Consider the following 18,989-nt stretch of genomic DNA (forward strand, 5'->3'; position numbering starts at 1 on the left):
AATTGACATAAATGACTTAATGTGCAATAAGTGACCAAATTTGAGGAGCACATAATCACAAATAAACTGCGGGAACGAAGCTCGGGCATTAATTTAAGAACCAATATTACAACTAACCCTAATTATAGACCCCAAAGTGAATTTCTTTGTCATAAACAACTTCATAGATCATGTTTAATGTCTAATTTAATCTTTCCTTTTGCACCTAATGACACCTAATGTGTTAAGACCTTAACAATCTCTCTCCATACCAATGTAAAAAGTAGAAACCTAGCTACTAATTTATTACTTGCCGGGTCGAAGCGTAGACGAGCGAGTAGAGCTCAATAAATTGGAGGATCATAGACTGAGGGACCGCCGAAAGTCGCGATCCATAATGTGGGAATAAACTTCTATATAACCCATTCTCTGCTCCTAGGGGTCTTGTTACCATCATCGATCTGTTCGGACGGGCATGGTGCACATATTACAAATGTAGTTTCTTAATTTAGACTTTTAATACATTCTAGTCCAATAAGGATGTGTGACTCGACAGAACATTTACCCTTCCACAGTTAATTTTTACGCACACAAAAAAAAAAAAACTAAAATCGCAAAAGAGTAGGAATGCCATTGCCAACCACACAAGCAACGCGCAAGAAAAAGATGCACCTTGCTTGTACAAATAACAAGGAACCTTGATCGCTATTTATCAAAAAAAGCATGTTCTTTTGGCTTCTAGTTAATCACATCCATCCATAATTAAACAAGTTTAATCAGTTGATTAATTTTTAAACTCTATCTTTTAACTTTAAGCAGCTTCCATTTCAACCTTCTAAATCAAATTGCATTGCTAAACAAGTTGTGATTCAATCTCTCTCTCTCTCTCTCTTGTCAAAACCAAGAGAGAAAATTGAAGCTCCCCATCGCCAACACCAAGAGTTTCTCAAGGTATGTTAAGCAAAAATTGAAAAAAGCTATGAACATTGATTTTTTTTTTTTTTTTTTTTTTATCCTTTCTGTTTTAAGCAATTGGGTCGTCAGTTTTTTGATATGCATACATGGATTTTGGATTTTTTTAGGTGACTGCTAGTAGGTAATGGGAAAGCGTCAGCGTTGCGGTTCTCGCTGTGTTGGCCATGATCACTCCATCAACGGAATAAAGAAGAGCCTACGAAATCCAAAGAGGACGTGCCATTGTTTTTCAGTGTCCTCGATATCTAGAGGGATAGGGAGATGCGTGTTCGTGACATTGTTTCCTGTCATGCAGTGCTTTGGATTGGATAAGTGCCGCCACCACCACCACCTCCATCACCACCAGAGACATTTCCATGAGTTTTCATGACCTCAATTGTGCGTTGGTGGAAATGTTTGAGGTTTTGCTGCATCTTTTTTTATTTGGTACGTCCTGGATCCTTGTGTAAATAAATATACATGTCAAGGAAAGATCAAGGGTTGGACAAAAGCATACATGGGTGATTGCGCGTATTTGAGGTTTATTTTCGAGGGCTTGTCTCTGATGAGGAAGTGAATCACGATATTTTCCTTGTTATCCTGCAGAAGATGAAGGTTTGGGGTCCTTGGGGAGAAGAACACATTTAGATATATAGAAAGTTAGGGATTTGGCATATGTCAAAAGTCTACAAGAATCCAAATTCCATCAATTAAGAAATTGTTGCAGTTAGGAATTTTGATTTGAATATGATTGATTTTGATTGTACATCTCATGATTCTTTAGCTTTTTCTCTGCAAATTGCAAAGCAAATTATCCAAGAATCATATAGGTCATTGAATTTAGACTCTAATTTTCCTGTCCATTTTCTTTTCCTTTTTAATCATTATATACAACTTCTGTACATATATAATAATTTCAAGAAATTGCATGACATGATGAGTGATTTCTCCTTCTGCACTCTTCAAAATCTGGCCACTGAATTTCCTTTGATTTGTTCAAACTAATGACTAAAACAAAGATGATAAATACTAATTGGAAGTAATTGGAAGCAATAGAATAGCATTCCTTCATTTTTCTAAAAAGTCAATTTGATAATTTTTGTTCCTAAACAAGATGAATACTAATTGAAGTATTTGTGCCTCAAACAATAATTTAAAAAGGTGGAGATAACAAGTCCTGAACAAAACAAAACCCAAAATAAAAAATTAGCATATTGAAGGAAGTTCCTATGTCATAGGGAAAATATAAAAAAATTAATAGACTAAATCTCCAGTGCATACCATGCTATGTTCCAGAGAAAAACTTAGTAGTTGAACTAGCTCTTAGGCTATTTCCAACTCTTTCTCCAGAAAAAAAAAAAAAAAAAGACACGTTTTTCTAGCTATTGCAGTTCATCAAATGATATCTCAATTTCTTTATATCTGACTGTTTCAGTGGCTTTAGCATGAACATTTGAGCTCCTTCCTTTAAGCACCTGTTGTTAATTAGAAATTAAAACCATAAATAAAACAAAACGTTAAAAAACAAAGGAAAGAACAAATAATCAGTTCATATTTACTTGTCAATCCGATTCGGTACGTTTTCAGATGACATAATCACCACTGGAACCTCCTTCATGATTGATGATTCCTGCTTGCAAAAGTGTAATTAAGAAAATAAAGCATGATTATATATTAAACCATATTAATTACATGCTAAAAATTTAACAAAAAATCTGCAATACCTTGATTTTCTTGAGAAGTTCATAGCCTGTCATTCCCGGCATGCAATAGTCAGTAATTACCAGATTTACCTTTGATTTTGAAACCTGCAAGTAAGAACAAGACCCTTCTCCCTTCTCAGTGTAAAGCTTAAATATTGAATTAATACGATGGATTAATGGTAATTAGCTACTCACATTACTCTTCAAGCTATTTTGTTGTTGATCTCCCAAGCCCAGAAACTCCAACGCCCTTGCCCCATTTTCTGCAGTTGTCACTGCACCAAATAGAAGAAAATCATTAGCTTTTTTATTTTACCAAGCAAAAATACACTCTGTTTTTAATATACTTTATTTCCATTAAACAGCTTAATATTAATTTAATTAACCATTATAAAGTCCTCTTAATCTTTCTATTAAGCAATAAATAAACCATTAAAATGTACAATATAGCGTTTCTTCTGGGAGGTGATTCCTACACTTAAACTTTCTCCTCGTGCACGGAGAAAACAAGAGTGTAAAAATCACTACCATTTATTTTCAAGTAAATTAGCATGAGAATATAGAGCAAACTATAAAAAAGAAAGAAGAAAATGGAGGGTTGTGCAGGATTCAAGCAGAGAGATTGTTACCTTTGCAAGACAAATTTGTGAGCAGCTTTTCGATCAGTTTTCGGTCGATGAGACTGTCATCGACGGCTAAAACATGGGGTTGCTCCACATTTGCTATGAAACCCTTTGAGGAGGAGGAAGAAGAAGAAGAAGAAGAAGCCTCCATATTTCTTAAACCCTAGAAATAATAACTCCTCTCACTCTCTCACCCACCAACTTACAAAAATAATAGCCAAAAGAAAGCAAAGACGTAACTGCAGAATGAGAGAGAGAGAGACTTATAACAAACGCAGTTGCTGTAGCCTGTAACCGTGTAACAGGCACGATTTAATTACATAAGACCAAAAACGAAACGACTTGTCTGAATCTGACAGTAACAATTAAGCATATGGGGATTCAAATTCGTGCATTAAAACTTAAACAAACAAACTCATGGGAAATGTTTGAACAACACGTAATGTGGATTCTGGAAGGTGGGATTTTTGTATTTATAGAGATTTGAGAGAGAGAACTGAATCGAATCAAATCAAAGGTAGAAACCCAAAGAAGATCACGAAATATCTGTGACTTGGTATATTTTATTATCTTCTCTATCTCTATGATTTTCTCTCTCTGTGTGCAGAGAAAATTAGTCGGTATCAGAATTCAGCAATCTGCATGGATACAGCTGCTAAATTATGCCATTTGATTCATTTTATAGCAGGTTTTTACTGCTGCTGGCTGCTGATACAACAATAACCATGACCTCATTATTACCCCTTTTGGACCTTGTGGCATAAATTCAAACCCCCAACAATTTTAAAATCCATAGTTTTCGAGTGTTCTTCTAATGTTAGGTAGAACTCAATGTTTTTTACTGTTATATTTAATATGTACTACTAATATATTTTCTACTTCTAATTTCAGCCGCTCATTTTATATATCACTCAATTATATTCTACATTATAAAAAAGTGCATCCCATCTTTTGTATTTGTAAATCTTGATTTTCATGTTTTTTTTTTCAGGATAATTTTCTAAATGCTAGTTCTATTTAGGAAGAAACATCAACTAGTGCTCTATGAAAACTTCGATTAATGGTTAAGGACAAGAGTGCCAAAGTGAATTTTGATTTTAATATTTCTTAAGTATATATCAACAAACATTTGACACAACACATATTTAATCGTTGAATTTGATTTAATAACTTGATTTAAGTAACAGAAGATTGCTCGATTAAATAGTGATAACGTTTAGTCTTTAGTGCATATAGGTACTCAAGAAGAATTGAGCAAACTTACGTTAATGTAGTCCCCTTTGGACTCAAATTTGAATTTCCTTTCATAGTTTTGAAAAAGGTGGATTGGATTGAAAAACAGCAAAATTGGTGGTTGCTTGAGTAAATCTGGTCAAAAGGATGGAGGGGGTGGAGTTACTACACCATATCACCATACGTCAAAAAGATCCGAATCCCATCTGTCTTGGTGCAGAATCCATGCATATCCGACACATACATATTACAGATTACATACGTAAATACACACGACCTTTGTCATGTCCTTCTTTCTACTCAATACTCAAAACAACAACAGACAATTTGCACGGACCAAATAGTGAGTCTTTCAGTAATAACTATACTCTGGTGGTTTTATTATTCGCTTAGAAGTGAAAGGTCTTAGATTCAAATCTCGTGGATGACGAATTTAATACCAAATTAGGTTGCTCATCGTGTGGCTTAACCGATCTCCCTCTTATTACTAGTTGGTGCCTGCGGACTAGGGTGAAGAGCTGAACCTTCAAATTTCAATGCGTGCTTTGTTCAGTAAATTGCAATTTAGAAAGCATACAGTACAATTTCAACAACAGATAACAGAAAGACTGGTAAATCCATCTCGGATAACAACTTCTTGGTAACTGACGTCGACTTGTCCTTGCCATTTGGTCTACTTGTTATGGCTTTGACTAGCTTTAAGGGAAAATGTGAGTTATATCAATCTCGTTGTGAGTAGTGGGAGAGTTTTCGTTGTACTGAAATAGAAAATGATGCATCGCATGTCATAATATAAAATATACTTTAAAATGAGACATACAATGCGTTGCAGTACACATTAAATTTCTCGTGATTGGTTCCCTCTTATCCTAATGAGGGTAAAACTTGACTCTGCTCATTTGTACTTTTGTTTCACAAAACGGGTCTCTCGCACATACAAGTATGTGCAAGCGACCTAAAAACGGGTTTAGACAGGTTTTTCTCGTAATCCTCCTAGCCTAATTTGAAATGGCACATCGGCACTTCATCTCCGGGTTCAAATTGATTGTGTGAAACCATTTGATATAACAGTATAAGCGACGTGAAAGCAATTTTCTTTACCGAAAACGAAACATGAACCTGTAATTCCATAACATCTTCACATCAAATAAGTAGAACTACATGGTGAGCGAGAACTTCCTTGAATAATGAGAGTTACAATGGCTGTAAGGGCAAGTTATGATCATTTGATGGTTGCCTTGGGGATGGATGATGTACAAGGCCCAGCCGAGGTCATAAACGGAATACCCTTGAAGGTAGCCACGCCCTTATCGTCAGTGAAAAGATGCTGCAACGATGAAACACGCATGAGATTCATACGCCCAATTTTAACTTTGAAGCATCATAAATGCAATGTGTAGAGATACTTAATGCAAAATTGATGCGAGGGGAGATTATGACTATTCTGACCAAATTGCCACAACCGTAATACCTGTCAATGCCTCCGTAAAATTATATCATAATTTCCAACACATAAAAGAAATGCAGCAACGGATTCACAATCAATAGAAACACAGGCCTATCAACAAATTGATTCCTATACGGATTGGGACACCCCCGGTACCCCAGAGTTTTCAAGTGAACTTTTGAATGGTTAGCCGGGCAGTAATTTGTGGACTACAAGTTCCTTTTTAAGTTGCGAACTGTCTAGTTAAATAAGGCAGCACATCTATGGTTGTCCCCTAATCACACTAAGAAAATCCACAAACCAAGAGCAATGAAAGCATACTGGTGTGATCTTGTCCAGCTGTTTCTTTTTTGGGTTCAGAACATCTTCTGGCTTTCCATCAATCCTGAATAGAAAGAAGTGCACGTCAAGAGAAGTTACCAATGAAAGAAAATGTCTGTTTAAGCTCCAAGTAGTTTCAACTAACTAACCCACAAAATGACACACGTTCCCCCGGTTTAGCCCCTTGTGGAGGGAGCAAAGGCTCTACAAGGGTGTGATCTTCGTTAGAAGCACATAGCACCTGAATACATGCACACAAATGAAATCCACACCTTTATATGTGTTTTGTAGAAGCTAAGTTTAGAAACATTCAGTTTTCCCTAATAAAGGACTCTTCATAAGCCAATTCGGAATCTTATACTAGAGAATAGTAGGTGGGATTATAAATATTGCCTATGACCGATTGGAGTGAAAACTTGAATACTTTGAGTATAGATTTGATAATGAAGACATGATTTTGATTACTAGTTAAGCAGTGCAGGAGTAAACAACATCCCGTTTCCAACTCATAAAACTACCTCCGCAGCAAAAAATATAAGTTAAATGAGAAGAGACACGTACCAGTCCTTGTGACATCACATCCCGTAACTTCCCAGGTTTCACATTCGTAATCAGCACAACATGACGGTTCTGCATAGTGCATGCACCGAGTGGATACATCAGAAATTAAGTGTGACATTCATCTGTCTAACAACTATGAAAATAAAATGAACAGAAAATATGCAAAAGATTATGTAAAAAACTGTCTAGTTCCAAAAGATCAAGTAGTAACCATACTGTCAACTCCTCTGGACTGATATATTTTGCCAAGCCGCTAACCACTTGCCGTAATTTAGCTTCTCCGACATCTATCTCCTCAACCAGTAAACTGTATCAAGTTTTAAAACATGGGTTATGACTGATTTTGCATCCTCCAGATATGCAATAGCATTCAGAGTCCAAACTTCAAGGTAAGACAGCCAGCAGTTTAATTAGATTTTTAATGAATTAATGGGGCACCTAGACAAAAAGAAAGAGAAAAAATGTAGCCCACACACCTATCAGCAGACGGATGCTTCCAAGCTTTGCGCACGAGGCCAACCTGTATATTCAATAAACTGACACTTACTTCTTTGTCTTTCTCAACTGCCTCTGTTTCTGGCGATTTTTTCTTCTCTTCAGTAGCTTTCTTATCTGCTTTTTTATCTGCTTTCTTATCCGAAATAATTTTCTCATCTCCTGCTGCCTTTACCTAAAAATTCCAATAAAAAGGTCATCAAAGAACAGTATACCAAGGAAATCTGAAAGTAGAAGCATTGGTTCGGACTGTAATAGTTTACCATGTTTTTGTAACACATTTTCATACCACCTTAGGTGGCATTTGATGTGGACAGCCACTTCATATGAATTAATCGGATTTTTAAATTTAGTTCATTATTTAATAAAATAATAATTAAGAAAAACTAGTTAATTAAATGATGATTGTGGTATACGAGGAGTCTTTCTCCTTACTTTCCTTGGGTTTTGCAAATTTTTCAAATGATGTGGCTGTCCACATCAGATGCCACCTAAGGTGGTATAGAAATGTGGTATAAAAACATGGTATGAATAGCATTACTCCAGAAACCCAACCATCTATATTTGAAATAGAGAGATCAGATATAATGTTGGTCAACTAACTGATGAAGGGCAATATGGTTCTTCCCAGTTATATTTGAAAGGAACAGTATGGAAATTTCTATCTAGAAAGTTTAATTATACAACTAAGGTAGTTTTGTACAGATATCTCACATGGTAGTATGGGTATTGTTTGTAATAAAAGTTAAAGAACTTAGGTGGTGGATACCCATAATTATACATCTAGCTACTTGGTCTTCGGATAAGGAACAATGGTGCATGAGCCTACTCTACTACACTGTTTGGTACCGTTAATTATTTCACATATGTGGGTAAGATTATTTGATTGTACACGATAAAGAACAGGTGAAAATTTAAAAGGATGTACCCCAGCATCACTTTTCTTTGTGTTCAGGTCTGCCTCTGGCTTGTCTGCACTTTTTGCGCTTTGAACAGTCTTCTTTGCATTTGAATCAATTTCCACCTTACCCGCACCTTTTGTTCCCAGCAATTCATCCAACTTCTGCATGCATAACGATCAAAGGATACGGAGTAACATAAGTCAACTTTGTGATTTACAAGAAAACATTTTTTTACTATCTTTTCAACATTTAATATTTCCCTTGTATTGCAATATCAGGTTCACAGAAGCAAAACTGAAATAGGGATTCAAGTTAAATAGTAGATTTTACTTACTCGAAAATCAAATTTATCCTTCTCTATCACTATCTTCTCAAGTATGTCCCCGAAATCCACCTTGTTCTGGAGGAGAAAAAAGTTGTGAGCACTAGTTGACTATGACATTTCTGAAAGCTACACGTGGAAACAATAACAAGAAACTCATGTTTCTGCATCTAATGACAGAAGTTGTAACCACATGGTACTTTATTCCACCCGAAATTACTGGCACGGTTTGATAAGTGTTGCTCATAAACTTAAGGGAGAGCCCTGGACAGTGGACAGTGAGATTGAACCTTCACTGAGTCTGAATTAAAGATAACAGCACTACTCACGACATGGGGACGTACCTGGATGTAATCCACCCATCGCAACAAATGCGGCAACTTTTGCCTATCTGAATTTGAAAGTCCAATCTGCATATAAACCACTCAACAAAATCACCATGATTTCAAGCGCCATTGCTGCCACATTGGGACAAAATGTGCGTGCGCGAATTCAAAAAGAATTCCAGAAAATACTAACAACTAAAAAGTCTTGCATTTCTTAAGCAAAAACATCAACAGAGTTACAAATCGCAAAAGTATCGAAAAATGCGAAACAAGATCAAACGCATGCATGCAGAAGAACAATCCATTATCCATACCACAGAAGAATGCACTGCAGCAAACACAACAGCATCAGCTTCAGAGGGGGTGAACCCATTGCCCAAAAGCACTGACACATCAGCCAAGGTTTCATTCAACCCCTTGAGAGCTCCAGAGCATGCCTGGGAATCTGTAGGAAAACCCTCTGCATATCTTATCCAATTCACCACCTACAAACCCCAAAACACAAAACTTTTACTTGCAGATCACATAAAAGTTACCAGAAATCCAATTCAACTAAGCTTTTGAGGCAGTGAAAAAACATTACCCCATGTTTTAGTTCCCCTGCGGCGCCGTTTTTGGCTGATTTAAGTACGGTTGAGTACAAGCTCGTGACTTCATCGCCAGCGATGTTTTCCGGCAACGATTTCTGCAGATATCGAGCTCAAAACTTGAGCAATCAAAGTGGCAGAAAAGTTAAAAACTTGAAGCTGATCGAGAGATATGAAGTTGCTTACAGGATCGAGAGAGAAGTATTTGCAGAGAGCTGATAGTATCAGCTGCTTTCTGCTTACGCTGGTGCTTCCATTAACTGCCATCTCTTCCCTGCACAAATCAGAGCTCTACAATTTCTCAGTTCAAAGTTGACTCAGTTGAGTGCGCAAATTCAATTGGGAGATTTAGGGTTTTTGCATGATTTGGGCTTCCTTGGGCTCACCATAAATAAAGACACTATTGAAAAGCCCAAATAGCCCATGAGAAATAAATAAAGTGAATGGGAGTAAATAGGTCATTTTCCAGTCACCGTCACACTGAAAAATTATCAACAACATGTTATGTTAAGTATGTCGCTCACTTATATTGTACCATGTAGTTTCATAATATTGGGCGATTGCTAGTGGTAGATTTAGGATTCGAACCTTGGGAGGTCATAGGGTTGATCTAGAAACAGAGCGCAAAGTGCGCAAAAAAAATTCATTGTTTCACTAAGGCATTTTGCCTAACAACTTGGTGGGCTTGTTTTCGTTAGTCAAACCATGTTGCGTGCATGTCATCAAATATAGACATATGTCGAAGCAATCTGATGATTGATATTGAGAGAATTTGTCAAGTATTGTTGACGCAAGCTGTCAAGGTATGCCCATCAGACATCATATCAAACACTTGGTAAAGACAAAAGGAACTGGTACCAAATATTGGAGAATAATCGGAAGACCTTCATATGTAAATTTTTCAAACTCCGTGTAATCTTGCGATCACCTTGATCCCAGTATACATCCACCCCTAACTAGCGCGCATGATTATTGATTCAGTGGCACTAGGTAGTCACTTTGTTGAAAGAGGTAATAGAAAAGAAAACTATTAAGCTATTGCTCTTGTAGTTGTTAGGTTATTATAATGTGGAGTGCTTGATTGAAAATTGAAGAACCTATCCTAAGTCTCATAAGTGGGATGAACGTGCATGACTTCGCATGAAAAATTTTCTTTGATAATGACATAAATTGACTCAACATTATTTGGTTCAGTTTAACTTACGTTTTTTCAGAGCAAAGCAAATTAAATAGTATTGTACCCACCCCTACTTGTTACAGAGAATTCAAAGGCTAACATTTACCAACTATATGGATTATGGAGAGTCCCTCCACTAAAAAAGTTAAAAAAAATTGGTCCCATTCATGCATCGTCTTGTTCTTGTTAGTTTTTTCCTCCTCCTTCCAAGGCTGCCGGTATTCTTTTGGTCGAGAATTTGTCAACGAGGGCACACCACGGAAAAAGCAAGTTAAAAACACAAAGACAAAGGCAAATAAATTGCCGAAAAAGCAAGTTATAAACACAAAGGCAAAGGTAAATACATTGCAGAAGGTGCATCAATTGGACCATGTCGTTTTACTGTCAATTGTCTATATTGAGTATATTCCATACTTTTTATTTTACTTGGGATAAGAGAAAAAAAGTGAAAAAGTAAAAATAAAAATATCAAATAATAAAGTTAGGAGAAATGGTAAAGAGACTATTTCAAAAATGAAATTTTTTATGTAATCTCTATCAGCTCTTGGCAGAATGTTTTATAATATTAGTACAAAAATTGATATTAAACTGTGAGGTGACAAAGAGTATGTGGAGAGTCTCACTTAGTGAGAGACCCCTTAACATTTATTATAAAGCCAGATAAGAGAAATGCTAAGGGACTCTTTTAAAACTAAGACTCTCCATGAACTCTCTGTCATCTCATATTTTTTACTCAAGCTTATAATGTTGGCATATAAGTTAACAATAAAATGTCATGTGACACATAATCCATCGAAAATTCCTCTTTGAAAGAGTTTTCTTAACATTTCTCGTTCAGATAAAGCAGTTGGCGCAGAGAGAGAATTCTTCTTCCCGACCGCCACTTACAAAACTGGTGGAAAAAAAAAAAATGCCCTGATGAGGTTGGGTTAGGGTTTTTTGGGCAATAGTGCTTGACATTTAGTCACCGCATGTTCATTTTTCACCGTACTCTTTTTTTCTAAAAAAATTAGAACCGTAAAAGTGGTCGTTTAACTGTCGTTACATACATGGATTTACCTAAACAAGTATTGGGATTAATTTTGTATTAATTAATTAATCATTGTATTATCAAAAAAGTAGGGTTTGCTGAGGGCGGGAGGGAGGAAGGAAGATGAATTAACATTTTGATCTGGTGTTGCAGAGGGTGGAGACAGCGGCAGCAGTTGGGGAAAATGCTTGACAGCCTGAACTTTGTAGTGCACAATGAACTCATTCTTTTGGTAGTTGAGTAACCTCCAAATTCTCACCATAAAAGGGTGAGCACTAAACCTCAACGCATAAAGACAACACAAAATGCTACTCCAATTCCAAAGCTTCACAACCCTATCAATCCATCCCTTTCAAAACTTCGCTGATCATGTTGCATCTTTGAAGATCAGTAAAGCTCGAGAAGTGAGTAAGCGATTTATAAATCAAGTAGTTGAGAGTATATTATATCATATTTGTAGTTGAAATCCCGATTGCATTTAAAAGTGGATACGACATTCTTTCACAAAAATATTTATTTTTGAAAATTGAGCATGAAATATGTTTTATGAGATGAAATTGACATAATTTGAAGTCTCAACCTGTAAATTAATAAATAAAATCATTGACATAGAAGTTCTCTTCTTATTTGTGTTGCTTGGTAGAGGGAATTGGTACATTTTTCCCTCATGGTCATGGCATGCCTTAACATGCAAGCATATTGAAAAAGAGTGACAAATCCAATTGGACCCAATGTGGTGATTTCCCAAAATTATGAAACCTTCACATCATAAAATTAATCAAGGGAATGCCCAGTTTGATTTACGTACACGAGTACATTATTATAACGGTATTTCAAATTATCAAATATAATACTCTATATTTTAACACATAATTACCACTACAATGATATATTTGTTATAAACATCTCTCTTCTAAAACACGAGAAAGACTTCTTTACACCTCCTCATACGCTATGTTAGGATATCAAGTGTTGGTAAATTCATAAGTTCATTCTCTATAAGGCTTTTTAGCCGAAATGATCTTTGAGATTGTCATAACTCTTCACCTTGGTCTTTAAGATTTTAAGTTGATAGAACTGATCCCTAAATTTATCAATCATCAATCATTTTGGTCATTTCATGTAAAATCTTTGTTAAATAAGAATAAAATGATAAAAATACCCTCAATTTTTGTCATATCATTTTGGCCCATTCTCTATTAAATTGAAGATATGTTTGTCATTTTGGTCCTTACTTAACGAAATTTTTTCAAGCAATGATAAAAATGATCAATAGTGGACAAACTCAGGGACCGTTTCTATCGACTTCAAATCTCAAAGACCAAAGTGATAAGTTACATCAATCTCAGAGACCATTTTGAATAATAATAAAAAAAAAATCCTTCTCTAAAATTAAAAAGCAACATGCATAAAATGAGTTCAACTCTGAATTTTCACAAAACATCTCAATCTAATAATTCAATGTAATTTAAGAAAAATGAAGGGCAAAGAAAGTTGAGTCCTTGTCACAACCCAGCAATCTGCACCACACCACTTCTGTCACATTTTCTTTATTTATTACACCACCCACCTTTCACCAACTATTTAATTGCCTTTATAGCTTTTTTGCCTCCACTTTTTCTGTTTATCCACTATCCACACCCAACTCTCACCTCACTTTTTCACTCAGCTCAGCTGTGCCTTCTGTTATGGCAGCAAGCAACTTTGCAAATTAAACCCTACGCACCAGAAAATTACAATTACCCCCGCATGTCAACAATGCCCGGCAATGTTTTGCACGACCAATAACCCGACACGAAAATAAAAAGTTTCAGTCAACCTGTTAACCCGACACGAAGCTACACAATAATAATAGGTTCAGGTCAACCCATTAATGAGTTGGGTCATTATCGGGTCACCTGTTTAGAATCCGTTAACGATTTGGGTTATGATTGGGTCAACGTTAAAAATCCATTAAGATAACAGGTATGATATGTAACGACATGAACACAACTTGTTGGTCCAATCTAGACCTTAGGCATGACAATTTCTTGCATGATCAATTAATTCGACACAAAAAGACACGGCCTATTAACGAGTTGAGTCGTTATCAGTTCACCTATTGAGAACCCATTAAGATAACAAGTTTGACTCGACACAATCCATTAAGATAACGGATATGACATAAAAACGACACATATTTTCAATTGATTTATCCCTTCGATTGGTTGGTATTTTTGTTTATCCTCGTATCTTTCAAAAATTGAAACTTAGGGAAATGCTTTAGAAACATATGTATAAAAAGAACATATTTCATTTATCTCTTTCATGCCAAACATTACAAATAAAAATGGTATTAAAATGGCAAATAAACATAAATGTTGATGTACAAGGCAAGTTTTTATTTATTTATTAATTTAGTTTATGATTATGTTATCAACTGCCAGTCTAAAAGAGGGTGAATCATTGATTTAGGTAATCCGCATTATTGCTTATTTAATTAAGTTTGAACAAGTGCAAACAATGCAAAAAAAAAAAAGAAAAAAGAGATCAAGATACCAAAATCCTAATCGAATTGCTAGGGATCAAGTTTTATCCAGCTCCGCATGATTTTTATAATCTTGTTTATTTCGAAAATTTTGATTTTAATTTATGCAATGAATCGGAAAATTTGAATATAAAAATTAAATAATTTAAATACACCATTTTTGCTCTTTATGCAAGCGCTTATTTATTTTTGATGTTTTAATCGAGTCAAGCGAAGAATTAAAAGACAATTTATAACATATGCCTGCGTTGCAGAAACAATTTTACCTGAAAAATGTTAGCAGCAACTTGTCATAACCGTAATTTCACACATTTTTCAGTCACATTCTGCTCCGTCGACAGTTACCGCCATGTGCCTTCCCGGTCATAAAGCGCCACCCGTAACGACGACTGGGCGTGTTCCACGTCGGCCACCGTACACCCTTCAGGATCCCGACACGTGTCCAGCACGTAATAAATAGGCCAGGATGATCTTGAAGATCCTTAAATGGTACCCGTTGATTGTATATCATCCGGTCAATTTTTGTCAAGCACTATTTATATTTAATTTAAAATAATTTCTGAACACATAATGTACGATGAACAAACATAATTTGAAAATTCCCGCAATCCTCACAAAAAAAATCCAAAGAAAATCCTTATTCATAAATAGGTCCCCATCTACCAGGCCGGTCCCGCCCTGCTCTGCCGTTAATAAGAAACTTTAATTTAATTTTCTCTTTTCAGAAACTCATTAGACTTTATACACTACGTATAGTCACAGACACACACAGAAGAGAGAGATAGAGAGAGGGGGGAGAGAGAGAGAGAGAGAGAGAGTGAAGCTCTCAAGAAAGTTCCCTGAATACTCAAAGCTTTGTCAAAACCCTAATTCTCCTCCTCCGTCGCCGGAGCTATTCCCGCTGCAAATTCCGGCGTGTTTCTCCACCATTGCAGCATTCCCGGGCTGATATTTGAAAACTCCAGCCTCGGCATTTGACGGTTCTCATATCGAACAAGCTCGGAGCTTCTTCTTTGACTTTTGTTGACCGTTCGAGCTCTGTAGCTCTACTGTTCTTCACTCGGGAGCGGTTAATTTCTGGGGTTTTTGGCTGTGAATTTTTCCCATTTCACGCCCTCTTTCGGTTTATTGGGCTTCTTACCGGCAAACAGTGCCGTTTTCCGGAGCACTTTCACCCATAAATCTAGCCGTTGGAGAAAGTTGTCTTCCTTCTTTTGGCTTTGAGCTCTCTGGTTTTTATGTCCTAGTGGGGCCCTTGAGTACCGAACAATGCGACCCTTTTCAGGCATGAAAACGCTGCTCCTCCTATTCGCCGTCGTTGTTTTGTGTCCGGTTCTTGCGAGATCTCTGAACCCGTCTCTGAACGACGACGTGTTGGGGCTGATAGTGTTCAAGGCGAATATCCAAGATCCGAAGGGAAAGTTAGCGTCTTGGAGCGAAGACGACGACAGTGCTTGCAGTTGGGTCGGGGTAAAATGCCACCCGAGATCCAACCGGGTCATCGAGCTCAACCTCGACAACTTCTCGCTTTCGGGTCACATCGGGCGCGGCCTTCTGCAACTGCAAGCGCTCCGGAAGCTCTCGCTTTCGAAGAACAATCTCATCGGAAGCTTAACGCCTAACATTGCTCACATTGACAACCTCCGAGTTCTCGATTTGAGTGAGAACAGTTTCTCCGGTGATGTTCCAGAAGAGTTTTTCCGGCAATGTGGGTCACTGAGAGTGATTTCTCTGGCGAAAAACAAGTTTTCCGGGAAAATTCCGGAGAGTTTGGGCTCGTGTCCGAGTCTAGCTTCTGTTAACTTGTCGTTGAACCAGTTTTCGGGTTCGGTTCCGGCTGGGGTTTGGTCCTTGAGTGGGATTAGATCACTGGATTTGTCTGACAACTTGTTGGAGGGTGGAATTCCAAAGGGGGTTGAAGGATTGAATAATTTGCGAGGAATTAATTTGGCCAGGAATCGATTTACTGGGCAAGTTCCAGATGGAATTGGAAACTGGTTGCTCTTGAGGTCCATTGATCTGAGCGAGAATTCGTTCTCGGGTAACCTCCCTCAGACAATGCAGAAACTTGGCCTGTGCAGCTATCTGAATTTGCACCAGAACACATTTTCCGGTGAGGTTCCGGAGTGGATTGGAGAGATGAAGAGCCTGGAGACTTTGGACCTTTCTAGCAATCGATTTTCGGGTGAAGTTCCAAGCTCAATAGGCAATCTTGAGTCTTTGAAAGTACTGAATTTTTCTGCAAATGGGTTCACTGGTAGCTTGCCAAAGTCTCTGTCTTATTGCACAAACCTTCTGGCTTTAGATTTTAGCAAGAATTCGATGGCGGGTGAGCTTCCTGTGTGGATACTCGCGGCAGGTACAGAGGAAGTTTCACTTTCAGAGAAAAAACTAAGTGGAAGCAAGGACATCCCTCTATCTTCATCGGCTGGAAATGCACTAAAGAATCTCCAAGTCTTGGATTTATCCCTTAATCATTTTTCGGGTGAAATTACGTCTGACATTGGGGCCTTAAGCAGCTTGCACGTTTTGAACCTCTCTGGTAACTCCCTTGCTGGTCCTATTCCTGTGGCCATTGGAGACTTGAAGGTCCTGGACAATCTCGACTTGAGCGAGAATCGGCTCAATGGAACCATTCCAACTTCAATCGAGAACTGTTCTTCTCTAACCACTTTGTAAGTTCCCTTTACTCTCTTACATTTCATTTTCGTGTCCAAATTTTTCTTAATCTTTAAGGGTAGTAACTTGTTAATATTAGAAATCCTCTGCACTTACTTAATCAAGATATGAGAATAATTTTACGCACGAATCGTGTTTACCTTAATCCTAGTATGTTTTTCTGTTGTTTGAGATTCTTTGACAATTTATTTGTTGGTTTTTGATGTATTGGTTTTGGTTGAATTCTCCAGAATTGTATCACAGAACAGATTGACTGGTCCAATACCTGCAGCAATGTCCAAACTTACCAACTTACAAAATGTGGACTTGTCTTTCAATAGCCTCACGGGAGGACTGCCGAAGCAGTTAGCCAATCTTCCCAACCTTCTTTCCTTCAAAATTTCCCACAACAACCTCCAGGGTGAACTACCTGCGGGTGCCTTTTTCAACACCATCCCCCCTTCCTCCGTCTCTGGAAATCCATCTCTCTGTGGTTCTGCAGTTAATAAGTCTTGCCCGGGAGTCCTTCCCAAACCCATTGTCCTCAATCCCAATTCCTCTTCTGACTCCAGCACAGGAGAAATCTCATCAAATCTTGGTCATCGAAGAATCTTACTCAGTATTTCTTCGCTTATTGCCATTGCTGCAGCCGCTGTCATTGTCATTGGTGTAATTGCCATTACTGTGCTTAATCTCCGTGTCCGGTCTTCCTCTTCCACAACTCAACCGGCGGCAGCCCTCGCATTTTCAGGTGGGGATGACTTCAGCCATTCCCCTACAACAGATGGAAACTCTGGCAAGCTTGTCATGTTCTCAGGTGAGCCTGACTTCAGCACCAGCGCACATGCACTGCTCAACAAGGACTGTGAGCTTGGGCGAGGTGGGTTTGGAGCAGTCTACCGGACTGTTCTTCGAGATGGACGACCAGTTGCAATCAAGAAGCTCACTGTTTCTAGTCTTGTCAAATCTCAAGGAGAATTTGAAAGGGAAGTGAAGAAATTGGGGAAAGTGAGGCACGATAATCTTGTGGAGATCGAAGGCTATTACTGGACTCCATCATTACAGCTCATCATATACGAATATGTTGCCGGTGGTAGTTTATACAAGCATCTTCATGATGGAGCAGGTGGAAACTTCCTGTCGTGGAATGACCGGTTCAACATAATTCTTGGAACTGCGAAAAGTTTGGCGCATTTGCACCAGATGAACATAATTCACTACAATATAAAGTCCAGCAATGTCCTGATTGGCAGCTCAGGCGAACCCAAAGTGGGAGACTTTGGCCTGGCTAGGTTGTTGCCAATGCTTGACCGATATGTTCTGAGCAGCAAGATTCAGAGCGCCCTTGGCTACATGGCACCAGAGTTTGCTTGCAAAACGGTAAAGATAACCGAGAAATGTGATGTGTACGGGTTTGGGATTTTGGTTCTAGAGATTGTCACCGGGAAAAGACCTGTCGAGTACATGGAAGATGATGTTGTGGTGCTTTGTGACATGGTGAGAGAAGCACTGGAAGAAGGCAGGGTAGAAGAATGCGTTGATGCTCGGCTCCAAGGAATTTTCCCAGCAGAAGAGGCTATACCTGTGATGAAACTAGGCTTGATATGCACGTCACAAGTGCCATCAAATAGACCAGACATGGGGGAGGTCGTCAACATTTTGGAGCTGATCCGATGTCCTTCCGAAGGCCAAGAGGAGTTGTGATGGATTAAACTAATCTTAACAGATATTCAGTGAAGGGATTCGCAACAAGTTATCCGGCACAGAAGAATCCAGTTTGTTCGTTCCATCGAGGGAGAAGGAAATTTTAATTGTTGGTTTTTCTTTTTCTGCATTGTTGTATTTGTTATCCTTCTGTTGTGGATTTCTTGTGTTACATTTCTGTAGTTTCTCCTCCATGCTACAAGTAGCTTGGTCACCAGATTCTCCTTTGCCGGATTCCGATTCGAGTCCCGGTCAGAAATTGTCATGACTAATCTTATGAACTCTTCCAATTTCTCTTTGTTCATGTTTCTTACCAGAGCTGATTGTATTTGTTAACTTCTAAATGCTTGGAAAGTTTTGCAACATTTCACCGATCCTACATTTTAGTTTGTCTGATTGTTGTCTGATTGCTATCGACGTGAATGTCATTTTAACGGTAT

At 37.8% G+C, this 18,989-nt stretch overlaps 3 protein-coding genes and 1 long non-coding RNA gene across 4 annotated transcripts; 2 read left to right on the plus strand and 2 right to left on the minus strand.

Moving 5' to 3' along the window:
- Positions 1-788: 788 nt before the first annotated feature.
- On the plus strand, positions 789-1,772 carry LOC148699008 (uncharacterized). Its single transcript, XR_015962167.1, has 2 exons — positions 789-930; positions 1,062-1,772. It is a non-coding gene; the product is annotated as an uncharacterized LOC148699008 (long non-coding RNA).
- On the minus strand, positions 1,644-3,888 carry LOC137720970 (two-component response regulator ARR17-like). Its single transcript, XM_068460097.2, has 5 exons — positions 3,266-3,888; positions 2,832-2,911; positions 2,658-2,741; positions 2,493-2,563; positions 1,644-2,408 (listed from the first exon to the last, which is right to left on the minus strand). Exons 1-5 carry the CDS (start codon positions 3,408-3,410, stop codon positions 2,312-2,314), a joined length of 477 nt encoding a protein of 158 aa, XP_068316198.1. The 5' UTR covers positions 3,411-3,888; the 3' UTR covers positions 1,644-2,311.
- Positions 3,889-5,537: 1,649 nt separating this feature from the next.
- Positions 5,538-9,811, minus strand: LOC137720427 (tRNA-aminoacylation cofactor arc1). The gene is made up of 12 exons (XM_068459495.2): positions 9,640-9,811; positions 9,450-9,551; positions 9,181-9,351; positions 8,885-8,950; positions 8,553-8,618; positions 8,245-8,379; positions 7,298-7,491; positions 7,038-7,128; positions 6,822-6,890; positions 6,410-6,501; positions 6,261-6,324; positions 5,538-5,819 (listed from the first exon to the last, which is right to left on the minus strand). Exons 1-12 carry the CDS (start codon positions 9,718-9,720, stop codon positions 5,715-5,717), a joined length of 1,236 nt encoding a protein of 411 aa, XP_068315596.2. The 5' UTR covers positions 9,721-9,811; the 3' UTR covers positions 5,538-5,714.
- A 5,051-nt stretch (positions 9,812-14,862) lies between these two features.
- Positions 14,863-18,865, plus strand: LOC137720971 (putative LRR receptor-like serine/threonine-protein kinase IRK). Its single transcript, XM_068460098.2, has 2 exons — positions 14,863-16,862; positions 17,097-18,865. Exons 1-2 carry the CDS (start codon positions 15,457-15,459, stop codon positions 18,547-18,549), a joined length of 2,859 nt encoding a protein of 952 aa, XP_068316199.2. The 5' UTR covers positions 14,863-15,456; the 3' UTR covers positions 18,550-18,865.
- Positions 18,866-18,989: the final 124 nt, after the last annotated feature.

Source organism: Pyrus communis, chromosome 1 (assembly GCF_041283825.1).
Source record: "Pyrus communis isolate YQ-2024b chromosome 1, ASM4128382v1, whole genome shotgun sequence".
Taxonomy (NCBI): domain Eukaryota; kingdom Viridiplantae; phylum Streptophyta; class Magnoliopsida; order Rosales; family Rosaceae; genus Pyrus; species Pyrus communis.